Source organism: Procambarus clarkii, chromosome 50 (genome assembly GCF_040958095.1).
Source record: "Procambarus clarkii isolate CNS0578487 chromosome 50, FALCON_Pclarkii_2.0, whole genome shotgun sequence".
In the NCBI taxonomy this organism is placed as follows: domain Eukaryota; kingdom Metazoa; phylum Arthropoda; class Malacostraca; order Decapoda; family Cambaridae; genus Procambarus; species Procambarus clarkii.
In genome coordinates this window covers 6,683,065-6,703,348 of record NC_091199.1, presented here as the reverse complement: position 1 = coordinate 6,703,348, position 20,284 = coordinate 6,683,065, and the positions used below count along the sequence as shown (strand labels likewise).

Below are 20,284 nucleotides of genomic sequence, written 5' to 3'. Positions count from 1 at the left end.
CCTGTTACCTAGCAGTAAAATAGGTACCTGGGTGTTAGTCAGCTGTCACGGGCTGCTTCCTGGGGGTGGAGGCCTGGTCGAGGACCGGGCCGCGGGGACACTAAAAGCCCCGAAATCATCTCAAGATAACCTCAAGATACAGTTCAGGTTTGGTCGCTGTACTATAGATGTGATATAAAATCACTTGAACGTGTCCAGTGTAGGATGACTAAGTTAATCCCCAAAATTAGAAACCTGTCATATGAAGAAAGATTGACAAAGCTTAAATTACATTCTCCAGAGAGGCAAAGAATTAGGGGTGACATGATAGAGGTTAACAAGTGGATGAATGGACATAACAAAGGGGGATATTAATCGGGGTATTAAAAGTATCAATACAAGACAGAACACGAAACAATGGCTATAAATTGGAAAAGTTTAGACTTGGGAAAGACCTGGGTAAATACTGGTTCGGTAACAGGCTTCTTTATTTGAGGAACCAATTACCACGTAACGTAATAGAAGTAGGGGTCCCTTGATTGTTTCAAGCGTAAGTTAGACATATATATGAAGAAATTGGGTGGTTATAAATAGGAGCTGCCTCGTATGGACCAATAAGCCTTCCGCTCTTGCCTTCATTCTTATGTTCTTAACATGAGAATGATGACGGTGATGATGGTGATAATGAGGATGATGAAGGTGATAATGATGATGATGATGGTGATAATGAGGATGGTGATAATGAGGATGATGATGATGATAATGAGGATGATGGTGATAATGAGGATGATGATGGTGATAATGAGGATGATGAAGGTGATAATGAGGATGATGGTGATAATGAGGATGGTGATAATGAGGATGATGGTGATAATGAGGCTGATGATGGTGATAATGAGGATGGTGATAATGAGGATGATGATGGTGATAATGAGGATGATGATGGTGATAATGAGGATGGTGATAATGAGGATGATGATGGTGATAATGAGGATGATGATGGTGATAATGAGGATGATGGTGATAATGAGGATGATGAAGGTGATAATGAGGATGATGAAGGTGATAATGAGGATGATGAAGGTGATAATGAGGATGATGAAGGTGATAATGAAGATGATGGTGATAATGAGGATGATGGTGATAATGAGGATTATGAAGGTGATAATGAGGATGAAGGTGATAATGAGGATGATGAAGGTGATAATGAGGATGATGGTGATAATGAGGATGATGAAAGTGATAATGAGGATGATAGTGATAATGAGGATGATGGTGGTGATAATGAGGATGATAGTGATAATGAGGATGATGGTGATAATGAGGATGATGATGGTGATGATGATTAACGTTATAATGAGGATGATGATGGTGATGATGATTAACGTTATAATGAGGATGATGAAGGTGAAGATGATGATGTAGGAGAGCCACGGGGGCCAGGGTCCTTGAGGGCACCATAAAACCCACATAATCTGTGATAAGGAGGATCCACACGGCCTGGTCTACACCAGGGGTTGTCCCGGGTGTAGACCGTCTACATCAGGGTGTAGACCGTCAACATCAGGGTGTAGACCGTCAACATCAGGGTGTAGACCGTCTACATCAGGGTGTAGACCGTCTACATCAGGGTGTAGACCGTCAACATCAGGGTGTAGACCGTCAACATCAGGGTGTAGACCGTCTACATCAGGGTGTAGACCGTCTACATCAGGGTGTAGACCGTCTACATCAGGGTGTAGACCGTCTACATCAGGGTGTAGACCGTCTACATCAGGGTGTAGACCGTCTACATCAGGGTGTAGACCGTCTACATCAGGGTGTAGACCGTCTACATCAGGGTGTAGACCGTCTACATCAGGGTGTAGACCGTCTACATCAGGGTGTAGACCGTCTACATCAGGGTGTAGACCGTCTACATCAGGGTGTAGACCGTCTACATCAGGGTGTAGACCGTCTACATCAGGGTGTAGACCGTCTACATCAGGGTGTAGACCGTCTACATCAGGGTGTAGACCGTCAACATCAGGGTGTAGACCGTCTACATCAGGGTGTAGACCGTCTACATCAGGGTGTAGACCGTCTACATCAGGGTGTAGACCGTCAACATCAGGGTGTAGACCGTCAACATCAGGGTGTAGACCGTCTACATCAGGGTGTAGACCGTCTACATCAGGGTGTAGACCGTCAACATCCGGGTGTAGACCGTCTACATCAGGGTGTAGACCGTCTACATCAGGGTGTAGACCGTCAACATCCGGGTGTAGACCGTCTACATCAGGGTGTAGACCGTCTACATCAGGGTGTAGACCGTCTATGGCCCACTATTTAATGTATCAAAATACACATTTATATAAATAAAATGTTATTATTTATTACAGAAGCGAGGAGAGTGAGGACAGCGTCCGGCAGCTTCATCACGTACTCTTCGCCCCGATGAATAGCGCCGGTAATTAGGACAAAGATTGCGGAGGTAGAGGAGGCGGCTATGAATGTGGGAGCGGGTAGCTGTAGGAGCCTGTTGGGCACGGGGCCTCCACCCGCGGCCCCTGGGACACTCTTCCCTTCCTCTCTTCTTGTAAACACGGCCAGTGGTGTGTGTGGAGGGGGGTGTTGAGTGTGTGTGTGTGTGGGGGGGGGAGGTGTTGAGTGTGTGTGTGTGTGTGGGGGGGGGGTGTTGAGTGAGTGTGTGTGTGGGGGGGGTGTTGAGTGTGTGTGTGTCTGTATGTGTGTATGTGTATGTGTGTGTGTGTGTGTGTACTCACCTACTTGTGCTTGCGGGGGTTGAGCTTTGGCTCTTTAGTCCCGCCTCTCAACTGTCAAAAAACTGGTGTACAGATTCCTGAGCCTACTGGACTCAGGAATCTACATATCTACATTTAAAGGTGTGTATGGAATCCGCCTCCATCACATCTCTGCCTAATGCATTCCAACTGTTAACTACTCTGACACTGAAAAAATTCTTTATAACGTCCCTGTGGCTCATTTGGGTACTCAGTTTCCACCTGTGTCCCCTTGTGCATGTGCCACCCGTGTTAAATAATCCATCCTTGTCCACCCTGTCAATTCCCCTAAGAATTTTATATGTGGTGATCATGTCTACCCTAGCTCTTCTGTCTTCCAGCGACGTGAGGTGCAGTTCACGTAGTCTGTCCTCATGACTCATGCCTCTTAGTTCTGGGACTAGCCTAGTGGCATACCTCTGAACTTTTTCCAGTTTCGTCTTGTGCTTGACAAGATACGGGCCGCATACTCCAGGATTGGTCTTACATATGTGGTATTCAAGGTTCTGAAGGATTCCTTACACAGGTTTCTGAAAGCAGTTCTGATGTTAGCCAGCCTCGCATAGGCCGCTGATGTTATTCTTTGGATGTGGGCTTCAGGAGACAGGTTTGGCGTGATATCAACTCCTAGATCTTTCTCTCTGTCCGTTTCGTGAAGGACTTTATCTCCCATTCGGTATCCAGTGACTGGCCTCATAGTTCTTTCTCCTAGTTTCATTACCTTACATTTACTTGGGTTGAACTTTAGTAGCCATTTGTCGGACCATTCCTTCAGTTTGTCTAGGTCATCTTGTAGCCTCATACTATCCTCTGTCTTGATCCTCCTCATAATTTTTGCGTCATCAACAAACATCGAGAGGAACGAGTCAATTCCTTCTGGGAGATCATTTACGTATATCAGAAACAGTATAGGTCCAAGGACTGATCCCTGTGGGACTCCACTGGTGACTCCCCCGCCACTCCGAGACCTCACCTCTCACGGTGACTCGTTGTGTCCTGTTGTTTAGGTACTCCCTTATCCAGTGGAGTACCTTCCCTTTCACTCCTGCCTGCATCTCCAGTTTGTGCACTATTCTCTTATGTGGTACTGTGTCAAAAGCTTTCTGGCAGTCCAGAAATATGCAGTCTGCCCAGCCCTCTCTCTCTCTCTTGCCTGATTTTTGTTGCCTGGTCGCATGTGTGTGTGTGTGTGTGTGTGTGTGTGTGTGTGTGTGTGTGTGTGTGTGTGTGTGTGTGTGTGTGTGTGTGTGTGTGTGTTTACTAGTTGTGTTTACTAGTTGTGTTTTTGCGGGGGTTGAGCTTTGCTCTTTCGGCCCGCCTCTCAACTGTCAATCAACTGTTTACTAATTATTTTTTTTTTTTTTACACACCACACACACACACACACCCCAGGAAGCAGCCCGTGACAGATGACTAACTCCCAGGTACCTATTTACTGCTAGGTAACAGGGGCACTTAGGGTGAAAGAAACTTTGCCCATTTGTTTCTGCCTCGTGCGGGAATCGAACCCGCGCCACAGAATTACGAGTCCTGCGCGCTATCCACCAGGCTACGAGGCCCTGTGTGTGTGTGTGTGTGTGTGTGTGTGTGTGTGTGTGTGTGTGTGTGTGTGTGTGTGTGTGTGTGGAGGGGTGTTGATGCGCCTGTGTGTACTTACCTATTTGTGCCTGCAGGATCGAGCATTGACTCTTGGATCCCGCCTTTCTAGTCATCGGTTGTTTACAACAATGACTCCGGTCCTATTTCCCTATCATGTCTAGTTTTAAAATTATGAATAGAGTTTGCTTCCACAACCTGTTCCTTAAGTGCATTCTATTTTCCTACTACTCTCACGTTAAAAGAAATCTTCCTAACATCTCTGTGACTCATCTGAGTTTCTAGCTTCTACCCATGTCCCCTCGTTCTGTTAGGTATTCTGTGTGAACATTTCTTTAATTTCCATTCTGTCAATTCCCCTGAGTATTTTATACGTTACTATCATATCCCCCTCTCTCCCTTCTTTTTTCTAGTGTCGTAAGGTTCAGTTCCTTCTGGCGCTCTTCGTATCCTATCCCTCGTAACTCTGGGACGAGCCCCGTCACAAATTTTTGAATGTTTTCCAGTTTCCTTATGTGTTTCTTCAGATGGGGACTCCAAGATGGCGCGGCATACTCTAAGACTGGTCTCACGTAGGCAGTGAAAAGTGCCCTAAAAGCCTCCTCACTTAGGTTTCTGAATGATGTTCTAACTTTTGCCAGTGTAGAGTAATCTGCTGGTGTTATCCTATTTATATGTGCCTCAGGAGATAGATTAGGTGTTATGTCCACGCCCAGGTCTCTTTCTCGAATCGTCACAGGTAGGCAGTTCCCCTTCATTGTGTACTGTCCCTTTGTTCTCCAATCACCTAATTCCAATTCCATAACTTTACATTTGCTCGTGTTGAACTCTAGTAGTCATTTCTCTGACCATCTCTGCAACCTGTCCAGGTCCTCTTGAAGGATCTTACAATCCTCATCTGCCACAATTCTTCTCATTAATTTTGAGAAGTTTTGAAACACTAACGGTGCAGTGGTCTGCACTGATTCAAAAACCAGCGCTACAAAGCCTTAGTAAAAATCAGGCAAAAAGTCTTGCGATAATCACTGAAATCAAGAGAGCTGTGAGGGTACTAACCAATTAGAGAAATCGTTAAATTTCTGTACTCAACTAGTTGTGTTTGCGGGGGTTGAGCTCTGGTTCTTTGGTCCCGCCTCTCAACCGTCAATCAACAGGCTCTGTGGACCCTGTCCACAGAGCCTGTTGACCCTGTCGGCCGAGCGGACAGCACGCTGGACTTGTGATCCTGTGGTCCTGGGTTGGATTCCAGGCGCCGGCGAGAAACAATTCGCAGAGTTTCTTTCACCTTATGCCCCTGTTACCTAGCAGTAAATAGGTACCTGGGTGTTAGTCAGCTGTCACGGGCTGCTTCCTGGGGGTGGAGGCCTGGTCGAGGACCGGGCCGCGGGGACACTAAAAGCCCCGAAATCATTTCAAGATAACCTCAAGATAACCTGATCCCCTCCCATGTTGGAATCTGTGGAAATGAACGAGCAGATGTGCTGGCAACTGAACTATTGTCTCTGAAAGAGACCAAACTGAATACTTCATACCCAAGACTGCTACAAATTAGAGGTATCATCAGGCAACACCACCGTGGCAAGGTAACTGAGGAAAGGAGAACAGAAGAACAAACCAGTGAATCTGTACGATGGTACAACATGGTTGCAGCTGGCAATCACAATCATTATGGACGAAGAGGAGGACGACGAGGGAGAGAATCAGTAATAGCAAGAATCTGTCTTGGATACAACTATCCATGGCGATACGGAATGGAAACAACAGTTGAGCAGCGGAATTGTAGAATCTGTGGTGAGAGTGACGGACACCGCCTTGACCACTATCTACGTGAATGTGAACACCTGAGAGACATTAGGAATATGTGTAGAATAATAAACCCCACATTGTTTGAGTTGGGAAAACACTATTTGTCAAATATTGATACTGTTCTTAAAAGATTTTCACATTTTGCACCCGCAAGATAACGTAAGATTTTAAAGGTTGACAGATGTTAATCTTCTTGTTTGAGGAGCTGTTCGCCTGAGACAATTCAGCAAGTCCCAGCTGTGTCTGGGTACAAGTGACAGGATGAACAACCCAGCGGGTTTTCTTCCTATTGGGGAGTGTTGTACATGCTGCTATGGCGGTGTGTTCACTCAAAGGATGAGTGGCGCTGCCCAATACTGCCACTATGGCGGTGTGTCCACTCACAGGATGAGTGGCGCTGCCCAATACTGTCACTATGGCGGTGTGTTCACTCACAGGATGAGTGACGCTGCCCAATACTGTCACTATGGCGGTGTTTCCACTCACAGGATGAGTGGCGCTGCCCAATACTGTCACTATGGCGGTGTGTCCACTCACAGGATGAGTGGCGCTGCCCAATACTGTCACTATGGCGGTGTGTCCACTCACAGGATGAGTGGCGCTGCCCAATACTGTCACTATGGCGGTGTTTCCACTCACAGGATGAGTGGCGCTGCCCAATACTGTCACTATGGCGGTGTGTCCACTCACAGGATGAGTGGCGCTGCCCAATACTGTCACTATGGCGGTGTTTCCACTCACAGGATGAGTGGCGCTGCCCAATACTGTCACTATGGCGGTGTGTCCACTCACAGGGTGAGTGACGCTACCCAATACTGTCACTATGGCGGTGTGTCCACTCACAGGGTGAGTGACGCTACCCAATACTGCCACTATGGCGGTGCGTTCACTCACAGGATGAGTGACGCTGCCCAATACTGTCACTATGGCGGTGTTTCCACTCACAGGATGAGTGGCGCTGCCCAATACTGTCACTATGGCAGTGTGTCCACTCACAGGATGAGTGGCGCTGCCCAATGTTGTCATTATGGAGGTGTGTCCACTCACAGGATGAGTGGCGCTGCCCAATACTGTCACTATGGCAGTGTGTCCACTCACAGGGTGAGTGACGCTACCCAATACTGTCACTATGGCGGTGTGTCCACTCACAGGATGAGTGGCGCCGCCCAATATTTTCACTATGGAGGTGTGTCCACTCACAGGATGAGTGGCGCTGCCCAATACTGTCACTATGGCGGTGTGTTCACTCACAGGATGAGTGGCGCTGCTCAATACTGTCACTATGGCGATGTGTTCACTCATAGGATGAGTAGCGCTGCCCAATACTGTCACTATGGCGATGTGTTCACTCACAGGATGAGTGGCGCTGCCCAATACTGTCACTATTGCGGTGTGTACACTCATAGGATGAGTAGCGCTGCCCAATACTGTCACTATGGCGGTGTGTCCACTCACAGGATGAGTGGCGCTGCCCAATACTGTCACTATGGCGGTGTGTCCACTCACAGGATGAGTGGCGCTGCCCAATACTGTCACTATGGCGGTGTGTCCACTCACAGGATGAGTGGCGCTGCTCAATACTGTCACTGTGGCGGTGTGTCCACTCACAGGATGAGTGGCGCTGCCCAATACTGTCACTATGGCGGTGTGTCCACTCACAGGATGAGTGGCGCTGCTCAATACTGTCACTATGGCGGTGTGTCCACTCACAGGATGAGTGGCGCTGCTCAATACTGTCACTATGGCGGTGTGTCCACTCACAGGATGAGTGGCGCTGCCCAATACTGTCACTATGGCGGTGTGTCCACTCACAGGATGAGTGGCGCTGCCCAATACTGTCACTATGGCGGTGTGTCCACTCACAGGATGAGTGACGCTGCCCAATACTGTCACTATGGCGGTGTGTCCACTCACAGGATGAGTGGCGCTGCCCAATACTGTCACTATGGCGGTGTGTCCACTCACAGGATGAGTGGCGCTGCCCAATACTGTCACTATGGCGGTGTGTTCACTCACAGGATGAGTGGCGCTGCCCAATACTGTCACTATGGCGGTGTGTCCACTCACAGGATGAGTGGCGCTGCCCAATACTGTCACTATGGCGGTGTGTACACAGGATGAGTGACGCTGCCCAATAAACTCGCCCTTTGGGGCAAATTTAAAAAAAAAATACAAAATGTGTGTGTGAAGGGGCCATTATCACTAATGGGGTGCCACTAATGCCGCCACTATTATTAATGGCGTGTTGACCATTGACTGCCAGAGTTAGCATAGGAAAAGACTCACAGTTCAACTTACCTTGTGTCACAGTAGCGGGGTTGACGTGGTGGAGGCGGCAATTCACTACTATTCCCTTTGTGTCTATTTTACCTCAATAAACTTATTTCAATTTCAATTCAATTTCAACTACTATTCAATGCTAATATTAACACACAATTGCTCACAATTTTTTTCCTAATTGGAATTGTCTTTAAAATGTCTACATTTCTTTTTTTATTTTAGTTGGTTTTTTATAGTAAATTCGACAATTTTCTTCATGTCGATTATCAAAATGATCTTTGTCGTTTATATGACGAGGGATTATCTTAAGTTATCAGCGGACGATAACTTTTGCTAACGAACGACGTTAAGATTTTGATTAAGAACGACGTTAATGACCATTACTCACTAATTTCCCAACTACCATAGTGTCTTCCGAGATCAAACTGTCGTAAATACTATTATTACACGTCAATAATATTACTAATGATAGCTTCTTCTAGTAGTGAATAGTTAAGACACTTCAATAACTGGTTCATCTTGTGGTCACTGTAACTCTGTTGCTCCTCGGGACGTGTTTTAATGTGTCAGGGTCTTTATTTAGCGTTATTTTAAAGTAAAGCAAGTGGTAATAGATGGCGTGGTTGACCAAGCGAACTGTTGTTGGAGGTCAATACCACTGGCTCAACAGTTGACAAGAGTAGGGTGTGTGGCAGCCTACGGTGATGACACCGTAGGCTACTGTGACCCCACACTACATGTTCCAGGGGGAGTAGTGGTCCAGATCCGTAGTGTCGTGACCCCGGTGTGTGGGGTCGTGACCCCACAGTGTACAAGGCCTACCATGTTGTGGAGCAGCGGTGTAGGCCTACGGTACACCGGGGGGGGGCTGGCTCCCACCTACACAGGTGTACACACGTGTGTACACAGGTGTGTGTGTGTGTGTTTCAAACAAGCGAGGCGACTGAAAACACTTGAAACCTAACTACAGTTTTAGTCGATGGTTTTGAGAGGAGTGATGAAGAAGGTTTAGTTAATATACAAGCTGGTCTTTTTTTGAGGGGCGAGGCCAAGAACATGAACTGTTATGAACAATGTTTGAACTTCTTGAACACAAATTCCGGGTTACAAAGTTAATCCAGCACTGAAATGTGTAACTTTATCTTGTTACAAAGTGTCTTCCGCGGGCGAGGTCGTCACTATTAAGTCACACTCAAATCCCAGTTTGATTTTCTACACTAATAAATAACATTTTCAATTTTTGTTCAACTCCTTGACTAACAAAAGCGTATTAAAAAGCTACAAATTAAATATACCTTCACACTTGTTCACTCGGGTCGTCACAAGGAAAAGGCCGAATATAGCTTTCAAAAATTCATTCACTACCCGGAGCTGTAAATGTCAAGGAAGGAGTGGGCGAGTGATCCGGTGGAGCGCGGAGCAGCGCGGCCACCCTCACTCCACCACGACCTGTGGGACACTAACTCTCGCCACCCTGTGATTCCCGCCATATTTCCTTCCGTCCGCGGGCCAACTTCCTCAAATACTTCCTTATTATTATTCCTGCCTCACCTTCCGCATCACTCTTCTTACCTCGCTTCCGCCGTCATTCTTCCCACCACACGTCTTTATCTCCCTAGTGAAGGGGACAGTAGTTTATTGATTACGTTTATGATTCATGGTTCATTAGGATTAGGCTTCCAACATTTTAACCCACAAACCCCTCCCTTTCTCGTTACTATGTAATTAGCGCAACATTTACGAGATGGTGCAAATGTTGAAGTGACTCTAGGTGTTGGTCGCCAACTTCATGATTCTGCATATTTAGGATAATACGAGAAGATAAATTATTTTTTTACTAAGTAGGACAACAACCTGATAATCACCTGCGCCTCATCTCTTTTGACAGTTTATTGGTTTTTTGCTGGGCCAAGCGGCCAGATTCACGAAAGCACTTACGCAAATACTTACGAACGTGTGCATCTTTCCTCAATCTTTGACGGCTTTGGTTACATTTATTAAACAGTTTACAAGCATGAAAACTTCCCAATCAACTGTTGTTATTGTTATAAACAACCTCCTCGTGCTTCGGAGCTCATTACTTGTTTAATAATTGTAAACAAAGCCGCCAATGATTGAGAAAAGATGTACAGGTTCGTAAGTCCTTGCGTAAGCACTTCCGTGAATCTGGCCCCTGGGCTGACCTTCTCTAAGACCCGGGATGCAACCCACAACAGTTGCCTAACTCACAGGTACCTGTTTACTCTTAGGTGAACAGAGTCATCAGGTGTAATAAAAAAGACCCAAACTGTCTCCGTCTGTTCGGGAATTCAACTTAACAGAACAGTCAGAGCTGCAGTGAAACAAAAGGTGAGCTTTGTTTCAACTTTGTAAAGGGTCTCGTAGTTCAGTTGACTTCGTTCTCAACTCACACTCGGGGATTCAGAGTTTCTATTCCCGCGCTGGAACAGAAATGGTTGGGCACGTTTCCCTTCATGTAATGCTTCTAATCACATAGTAGTAAATAGGTCCCCGGTAATTAGCCAACTTTTGTATGTCTGCATCTTGCGAGGGTCCGTAGTTCAACTTTGTGGAGACCTCTACACAAACCCAATATATATATATATATATATATATATATATATATATATATATATATATATATATATATATATAATATATATATATATATATATATATATATATATATATATATATATATATATATTTTTTAAAATATATATAGGGGTACCACCTCTGGTGCAAATGTAGGGACCCATAGCCTCGGAGAAGAAAATAAAGAGTACTCAGAGAAGACCTTGTGGATCCTCACTGAACACTTTGATATTTTCTTCTCCTACCACCCCTATTCTTTTGTTAAGTGTGTATATTTATCTAACTTTATTTGAAAATGTCATTACACAAAAAAAAGATATATATATATATATATATATATATATATATATATATATATATATATATATATATATATATATATATATATATAGGCTTCATCTCCCCGACAACACAGATTAGAATTCACATAGCACAAGCCGGATATATGACAGTGAGTTGGATGTATCAAGTTTGTGTTTGAAATTACCTGTGTAAGTTATTACCCGGGAATTTGACCCGTCTTAGATATTACCCGGGAACTTGACCCGTCTTGGATATTACCCGGGAACTTGACCCGTCTTGGATATTACCCGGGAACTTGACCCGTCTTGGATATTACCCGGGAACTTGACCCGTCTTGGATATTACCCGGGAACTTGACCCGTCTTAGATATTACCCGGGAACTTGACCCGTCTTAGATATTACCCGGGAACTTGACCCGTCTTGGATATTACCCGGGAACTTGACCCGTCTTAGATATTACCCGGGAACTTGACCCGTCTTGGATATTACCCGGGAACTTGACCCGTCTTGGATATTACCCGGGAACTTGACCCGTCTTAGATATTACCCGGGAACTTGACCCGTCTTAGATATTACCCGGGAACTTGACCCGTCTTAGATATTACCCGGGAACTTGACCCGTCTTGGATATTACCCGGGAACTTGACCCGTCTTGGATATTACCCGGGAACTTGACCCGTCTTAGATATTACCCGGGAACTTGACCCGTCTTGGATATTACCCGGGAACTTGACCCGTCTTGGATATTACCCGGGAACTTGACCCGTCTTGGATATTACCCGGGAACTTGACCCGTCTTGGATATTACCCGGGAACTTGATGTAAGATCGAGGGCAGGGGGCAGCAGTTCCAAGTAACACCATGAAAGTTGCAGATCCAGACAACTTCTTTATGAGCGCTCTCCACAACTCGGTCAATACAACTGATATTACCACGAGCACATCAGGCTTGGAATGAGCCGTTGACAACATGCCTGTCAACTCAGCCCGGGATGCTACCAGGGTTCTAGGAGACTCGAACCACGGACCCCACGCATGTGAGTCCAAAGCGCTATCGACCAAGCTATTGAGTCGTCTCCAGGAATTCTATATTTAGAAAGAAATGCAAAGTACCAGCAGCACGAGCGCTCAGTGTAGGAGAGAAAGTTCTGGGGGCGGGGTAGAAATAGCCTAAGCTACTCTATCCCATTGAGATATGTTTATTTCTGTCTCAATAAACATACTTGAACTTGAGAGAAAGTTCAGGTACTGGTGAGATACGAGAAGCTGTAATATATAACTCCTCTCCACAACAGAGGTAGCACAGTTTGGGCTAAGAACCATAGACCAGTCACAGGAACATCACACATAATTAAAAGTTTGTGAAGGATTAGGAGTCAAATCTTTATTAAGTTTATCGAGAACAAGGAATATAACTTAGAGAGGGACGATCCTGCCTTTCGTAATTACTTAACCATTATGACAAAATCACGGAAGCATTAGAAGAACAAGAAAATACAGATGTTATATACACAGACTTTGTAAAGACTTTTGATAAATGTGGCCATTGAGTGCAGGGCAAGATGTAACGGTTTTTGGGACCTAGGCTACAACAGGTAAAGGGGTCTTAGGCCCCTTTACCTGTTGTACCCTAGGGCCCCTTTACCTGTTGTACCCTAGGGGTCCCTTTACCTGTTGTACCCTAGGACCCCTTTACCTGTTGTAACCTAGGGGCCCTTAACCTGTTGTACCCTAAGGCCCCTTAACCTGTTGTACCCTAGGGCCCCTTAACCTGTTGTACCCTAAGGCCCCTTAACCTGTTGTACCCTAGGGCCCCTTAACCTGTTGTACCCTAGGGCCCCTTAACCTGTTGTACCCTAGGTCCCCTTAACCTGTTGTACCCTAAGGCCCCTTAACCTGTTGTACCCTGGGGCCCTTTACCTGTTGTACCCTAGGGCCCCTTTGCCTGTTGTACCCTAGGGGCCCCTTTACCTGTTGTACCCTAGGGCCCCTTAACCTGTTGTACCCTAGGTCTCCTTTACCTGTTGTACCCAAGGTCTCCTTTACCTGTTGTACCCTAGGGCCCCTTTACCTGTTGTACCCTAGGGGCCCTTTACCTGTTGTACCCTAGGGGCCCCTTTACCTGTTGTACCCTAGGGCCCCTTAACCTGTTGTACCCTAGGGGCCCCTTTACCTGTTGTACCCTAGGGCCCCTTAACCTGTTGTACCCTAGGGCCCCTTTATCTGTTGTACCCTAGGGGCCCCTTTACCTGTTGCACCCTAGGGCCCCTTAACCTGTTGTACCCTAGGTCTCCTTTACCTGTTGTACCCTAGGTCTCCTTTACCTGTTGTACCCTAGGGCCCCTTTACCTGTTGTACCCTAGGGGCCCTTTACCTGTTGTACCCTAGGGGCCCCTTTACCTGTTGTACCCTAGGGCCCCTTAACCTGTTGTACCCTAGGGGCCCCTTTACCTGTTGTACCCTAGGGCCCCTTAACCTGTTGTACCTTAGGGCCCCTTAACCTGTTGTACCCTAGGGGCCCTTTACCTGTTGTACCCTAGGACCCCTTTACCTGTTGTACCCTAGGGCCCCTTTACCTGTTGTACCCTAGGACTCCTTTACCTGTTGTACCCTAGGGGCCCTTAACCTGTTGTACCCTAGGGCCCCTTAACCTGTTGTACCCTAGGGCCCCTTTACCTGTTGTACCCTAGGGGCCCTTTACCTATTGTACCCTAGAGGCCCTTTACCTGTTGTACCCTAGGGCCCCTTTACCTGTTGTACCCTAGGGCCCCTTTACCTGTTGTACCCTAGGAGCCCTTTACCTGTTGTACCCTAGGGCCCTTTACCTGTTGTACCCTAGGGGCCCTTTACCTGTTGTACCCTAGGGCCCCTTTACCTGTTGTACCCTAGGGCCCCTTTACCTGTTGTACCCTAGGGCCCCTTAACCTGTTGTACCCTAGGGCCCCTTAACCTGTTGTACCCTAGGGGCCCTTTACCTGTTGTACCCTGGGCCCTTTACCTGTTGTACCCTAGGGCCCCTTACCTGTTGTACCCTAGGGCCCCTTTACCTGTTGTACCCTAGGGCCCCTTAACCTGTTGTACCCTAGAGGCCCTTTACCTGTTGTACCCTAGGTCTCCTTTACCTGTTGTACCCTAGGGCCCCTTACCTGTTGTACCCTAGGGCCCCTTTACCTGTTGTACCCTGGGGCCCTTTATATCCTAATATCCAAGACGGGTCAAGTTGCCGGATATGTTCTAAGGCTGAACAAACCCAAGGAGGGTCTGGTCTCGTGGCTGTCTGCTTGTTGTCCCCTCGTTGGTCGGTTGCCTCTCTCTTGCTCCTCTGCCGTTTTCCCTGATCTCCGTCGTGTTGTAAGGGGTTCTGAAGTCACTACACTACTACTCCCTCCCTCTCCAGACGACGAGGTATCAGAGAGTCCAGGAATCGGTCCGGTCAGTGCACTGTGCGTCCCGTGGGAGTAGTTGTTGACGTCACCATCGTTGTCGTCCATGGAGTCATCGGCAGGCGCTGGAAGGCCCGGATCTAGAGATGATACCGGTAGATGAAAGAAATCAGTTGGTGCAACTTCAGGAAGAGGGTCTGCTGCTGGTGGGGATTCAGTGTGTTGGTGTGGGTACCAGACCTCCTCCACAGCAGCACCAGCTGGTATCGCCTCTGCTGGTGTGGCGTTGAAATGTGTTGTTTTCACCCAGTCGATCGAGACGACCACTTCAGCACCCCGACGGTCGATGGTAATGGATTTCAGAGTTCTCGACAGCACCCGGAAGGGACCCTCATATGTCCTTCCGCTGTAGCGGCCGACGCGTCAACCCTCAGAAACACCCGGCTAGCAGAGAGAACGTCCAGGGTTATGTAGGTAGGGCGGGTAGATGGGTTGTCGACCCTGGTCCGTGACAATGTGACAACCATTGCAGGGGCTCCAGAACGGGAGACTCACCCATGAAGGAAAGCCCAAACTACCGACTCAGCTGTCATTTCCACCATAGAAACTGCCTCATGAGAAGCGGTCAACACACGTGAGAAGGTACGAGTATCCCCCGAATCGAGAAAATGAACCGACGATATCCACATGCACCACTTTAAATATGGCCGATGGTAACGAAAAGTCTGTGTGTGTCGATGTATCTTTGCTGACACTGGAGGCAGTAGCAGCCCAACGTCGAACATTGGTATTAGTTCAGAGCTGCTAACATTCCCAGTGCAAGTTCCGCAGCCCGTCCGTGACGCCCGACTCCAACCCAGACTACTGCTACAACCATCACAGGTTTGGGGCCAGAGCCCGGAACTGCCGCCAACCGTGGGCCTATTCGGGAAACGGCTCCGGCGGGGTCTGTTAATGGCCAGAAACCCGCCGCCTTGGATGATTCATTTTTATATATGGTCGATTGTACCTCCCGCGCCGTTACCTGGTTGACACGGGTGCTTCAGTTTCTGATCTCACTACTGATTTCTTTCGAACACTTCCGGAACAAGTGCTTCACTGACGAATTTTGTTCGAACCACAACGCACAAGCCCCCTTCAGCGATCAAGCCACCTCGCACTCCACACCAGGACATGGTTGCTGCCGACGGTTCTGTCGTACCTGCCTACGGCTATAGTGTGGTCACTCCACTCTTGATTTTGCTAACCTCGGTCGCTTCACGTGGACGTTCCGCGTTACTGAAGTCACTACAATAATAACAGGCATGGCCAGTACACCTGACCATACTCTGAAAAAGCGCAGGGTCTCTCGGTGTCTAAGATGCTGTGCTTCAGTCTGGTACAGTGCCTCGAAAAAACCCCTCATGGCTCGTAGAGCGACCTCTGGTATGTTCTCGTATGACCTCTTGGTATCAATGACGTTCGTTGGGGCAACGAGCCGCCTTGCAGCTTCTCCTCAGAGGTCAAACGTTGATTGGCAGGTCAGTGCAATCTCCTGCCCGAGTGCCCACACCCGACCTTCTCAGCCCGGGCACTCCTTCACGGACGCCAAACAAATCCAGCAAATACAATGATAGAACCGGACGCCATGCTCGAAATTCAGCAGGCTAGGCTACCCCCTTGAATTTGCAAAATGCTTTTGCAAATTCAATGGGGTAGCCTAGCCTGCCGAATTTGCCGAAGAAAATAACAATTAACAAATCATATGCTCATATAATATTAAGAAAAGATACCTAGGGCCGTCTCTCATGTTTAAAAATGTCATTGTATGGCGCTTGACAGTGGGAAGAGTGTTACGTATATGGCATAGTAACACGAACTACATTTACCTGAGGGCCACTATTTCTCTAGTGACCTCGACGTGAACAGGAAGCCGGCGGCTTGTCAAAGGTCCCCTCATTTCACTTTAATTCATTGAATTAATTATTTGTCCTGATAAGTTTCAAGCTGGATTTTAAAATTCAGCAGTGTTTTGTCATTTACAGCTTCGACGGGTAGGCGGTTCCATGGGTTTATAACCCTGTGAGAAAGCATCTGTTGTTCTCAGTCCCACATTGTGGCTTGTTGAGCCTGATTCGTTGCTCCTTTTTTTATGTTACATCTGTCCTTTTGAAGAAGTTGTCTAGATCAATGTCTTCTAAGTTGTTTAGGCTTCATTAGTATGTGTAACTCATATGTGCCTACAATTGCACATTACTCTTATGTACTTTGTACACACATTGTTTTGAATGTGCAGTTCCCGTGGTGTAGTCAACCTCGACTCCAGTTCATTACATCCAGCGGTCGACCCCACAGACGCAGTAATTTTTCACATGCTGTTCATTCAAAACAGGAATTTTCTCAAATGTAAATTAATATTATAATATATTAGCATATTGGGCATACATAGCCATAAGTTAAGTTAGGTCAGGTGTTTAGGTTCTGTTGGTGATTATGTGTATTTATAATACATGGGTGAAGCATTTACAGTGTTGTGGTTCGAACAAAATTCGTCAGTGAAGTACTTATTCCGGAAGTGTTCGAACGAAATCAGTTGTGAGTCGTGTGAAAACCGCTTTTCATTTATAAACAGCTGGGGTTTGGCGGGTGGATGGAATCACTTTTGGGTCTGTTTGGAGGACGGGCTGGCTGTAGTGATAAGACGCTCACCTCGCGTTACGCGAGCGCTTTGTCTTGGGTTCGTATCCTGGCCGGGGAGGATTCACTGGGCGTCAATCCTTAACTGTAGCCTCTGTTTACCCAACAGTAAAATGGGTACCTGGTTGTTAAACGATTTGGCGGGTCGTATTCTGGGGAACATAGCATTAAGGACTTGCCCGAAACGCTATAAGTGCTAGTGGTTATGCAAGAATGTAACAACTATTGTATATATACATAAAAATAAAAAAATTATTTTGTATTTTAAAAGTTTCAAGGAGAAAATATATTTATTTATATACAAGAAGGTACATTGGGTTTATGAGAGTACAGAGACATTCTTGTACAGCCACTAGCACGCATAGCGTTTCGGGCAGATCCTTGATCTAACATATAATTTTAAGAAGGAAATTTCTAGCAAAATATATATATATATATATATATATATATATATATATATATATATATATATATATATATATATATATATATATATATATATAGGTACATTGTACAACCCGTTCTCGCACTTTCGTATAGTCAATATTGACTTATTAAATACGTGCATATGTGACATACTTAACATATTAGTTTACCTTGAAAAGCTTCATAGAAAACACCGACCTTATCTAACCTTCTTAGTATGTTAAGATAAGCATCTTATTGCTTCGAAATTACAATTATTACTTAATCTATACCTATAATAAGTTAAGTAATAATTGTAATTACGAAGCAATAAGATGCTTATCTTAACATACTAAGAAGGTTAGGTAAGGTCGGTGTTTTCTATGAAGCTTTTCAAGGTAAACTAGTATGTTTAGTATGTAATATTGACTGTAAGAAAGTGCGAGAACGGGTTACATTGTAAGAAGGTATAAAAATGCATTGTAAAAAAGTATACACAAAATAAATTATATAAGAAATTTGACAAAAAAGACATCAGCCCAAGACAAATTCAGGTTGAAATAATGTTATGGAACACTGGCGTGGGGGGTCTGACAAGCCTCTGGCTTCCTGTACCCGTCGATGCCACAAGAAATAGTGGCCCTCATTAGCTCAAATGTTAATTTGTCTGTCATGAAGCTCACACTCATTACATTTTCACAAACGTTACGGTCACTTGTTTGCACTACCTACAGTTCGAGAACTGAGCTACAGTAACCATTTAACTGAGGAATTTAAAGTATTTATAAACTATTAACAGAAATCACAATAGCAGTCAGCAGTCTCCGTGGTGTAGTGGTAAGACACTCGCCTGGCGTTCCGCGAGCGCTGTGTCATGGGTTCGTATCCTGGCCGAGGAGGATTTACTGGGCGCAATTCCTTAACTGTAGCCTCTGTTTAACGCAACAGTAAAATGTGTACTTGGATGAAAAAACGATTCTTCGCGGCAGGGGATCGTATTCCAGGGACCATAGGATTAAGGACTTGCCCGAAACGCTACGCGTACTAGTGGCTGTACAAGAATGTAACAACTCTTGTATATATCTCAAAAAAAAAAAAAAAATATTGGTATTATGGTCGCAGGTTTGGATTTTGTGTTCTTTAGTCACTCCTCAATATGAACTACGTTTTCTTACATGACACGTTTTCTTATGTAACGCAATTTCTAAAATAGCACCGTTGTCCCAACTCTCCAAAGCAACTGTCAACATTGTCAACATGCATGACACGTTTCCTATCACCTAATGCTTCTGTTCACCTAGCAGTAAGTAGGTACTCAAGAGTTAGTCAGCTTGTTGTGAGGTTGTATCCTGGGCGGGGTCAGTAATTCGACCTTGTGTGGGGGAGGGACTTCGATATAAGCCTTGTGTGGGGGAGGGACTTCGATATAAGCCTTGTGTGGGGGAGGGACTTCGATATAAGCCTTGTGTGGGGGAGGGACTTCGATATAAGTCTTGTGTGGGGGAGGGACTTCGATATAAGTCTTGTGTGGGGGAGGGACTTCGATATAAGCCTTGTGTGGGGGAGGGACTTCGATATAAGCCTTGTGTGGGGGAGGGACTTCGATATAAGTCTTGTGTGGGGGAGGGACTTCGATATAAGCCTTGTGTGGGGGAGGGACTTCGATATAAGCCTTGTGTGGGGGAGGGACTTCGATATAAGCCTTGTGTGGGGGAGGGACTTCGATATAAGCCTTGTGTGGGGGAGGGACTTCGATATAAGCCTTGTGTGGGGGAGGGACTTCGATATAAGTCTTGTGTGGGGGAGGGACTTCGATATAAGCCAAACGTGTACTGTGGCTGCCTGTCCCTCAACATACACAACACAATAAATTATTATCCGCGACAGTGAAGAACTTATACTAATCAAGAATAAAACGCAAATGTTATGACAAGTTCAAATAACATAATTATTGTGTACTGTTATTATTGTGTATTATTCTGATCTGCTTTGTGTCAAAATTGCTAGCAATGTACCTGTAAACATTTTTTGACAATTTTTCTGTAATTATTCTACTTAAAATTATCTGTACCTGTAAAGTAAGCTGTAAAGTATCTGTACATATTTTTTGTCAATTTTACTGTGAGTTATCTAAAAATTATCTGTTAGTTTAAGGACTTGCCCGAAACGCTATGCGTGCTAGTGTCTTTACAAGAATGTAAAATCAACTTAATTTCTATGTTCTCTGTTAACTCCCAATGTACCTTCTTGTATATAAATAAATAAATAAATAAATGAATAAATAAATAAATAAATATATAATCTCTGCAGGGAAACACACAAGCTCTCAACAAAATGTATGTATCAGTACCTTAACCGCCCAACATTCTATCTCCCAGGATGAACAAGACCAGCAAAAGTTGCTGGACTCTGTTATTGTGTCATCTTCAGACATCCCTGTGGAAAGTGAAGGTGAGAAGTGTATTGACATTGTGCATG

The 20,284-nt window shown here is 45.7% G+C and overlaps 2 protein-coding genes across 2 annotated transcripts; one reads left to right on the top strand and one right to left on the bottom strand.

Annotated features, from left to right (window-relative positions):
• The first annotated feature begins 396 nt into the window (after window positions 1-396).
• Window positions 397-1,328, top strand: LOC123749994 (uncharacterized). The gene is made up of 2 exons (XM_069303383.1): window positions 397-438; window positions 639-1,328. The coding sequence occupies exons 1-2, from the start codon at window positions 397-399 to the stop codon at window positions 1,326-1,328; spliced, it is 732 nt and encodes a 243-aa protein (XP_069159484.1).
• Window positions 1,329-1,484: 156 nt separating this feature from the next.
• On the bottom strand, window positions 1,485-12,314 carry LOC138351583 (splicing factor 3A subunit 2-like). Its single transcript, XM_069303381.1, has 2 exons — window positions 12,123-12,314; window positions 1,485-2,303 (listed from the first exon to the last, which is right to left on the bottom strand). Exons 1-2 carry the CDS (start codon window positions 12,312-12,314, stop codon window positions 1,485-1,487), a joined length of 1,011 nt encoding a protein of 336 aa, XP_069159482.1.
• Between the last annotated feature and the right edge of the window lie 7,970 nt (window positions 12,315-20,284).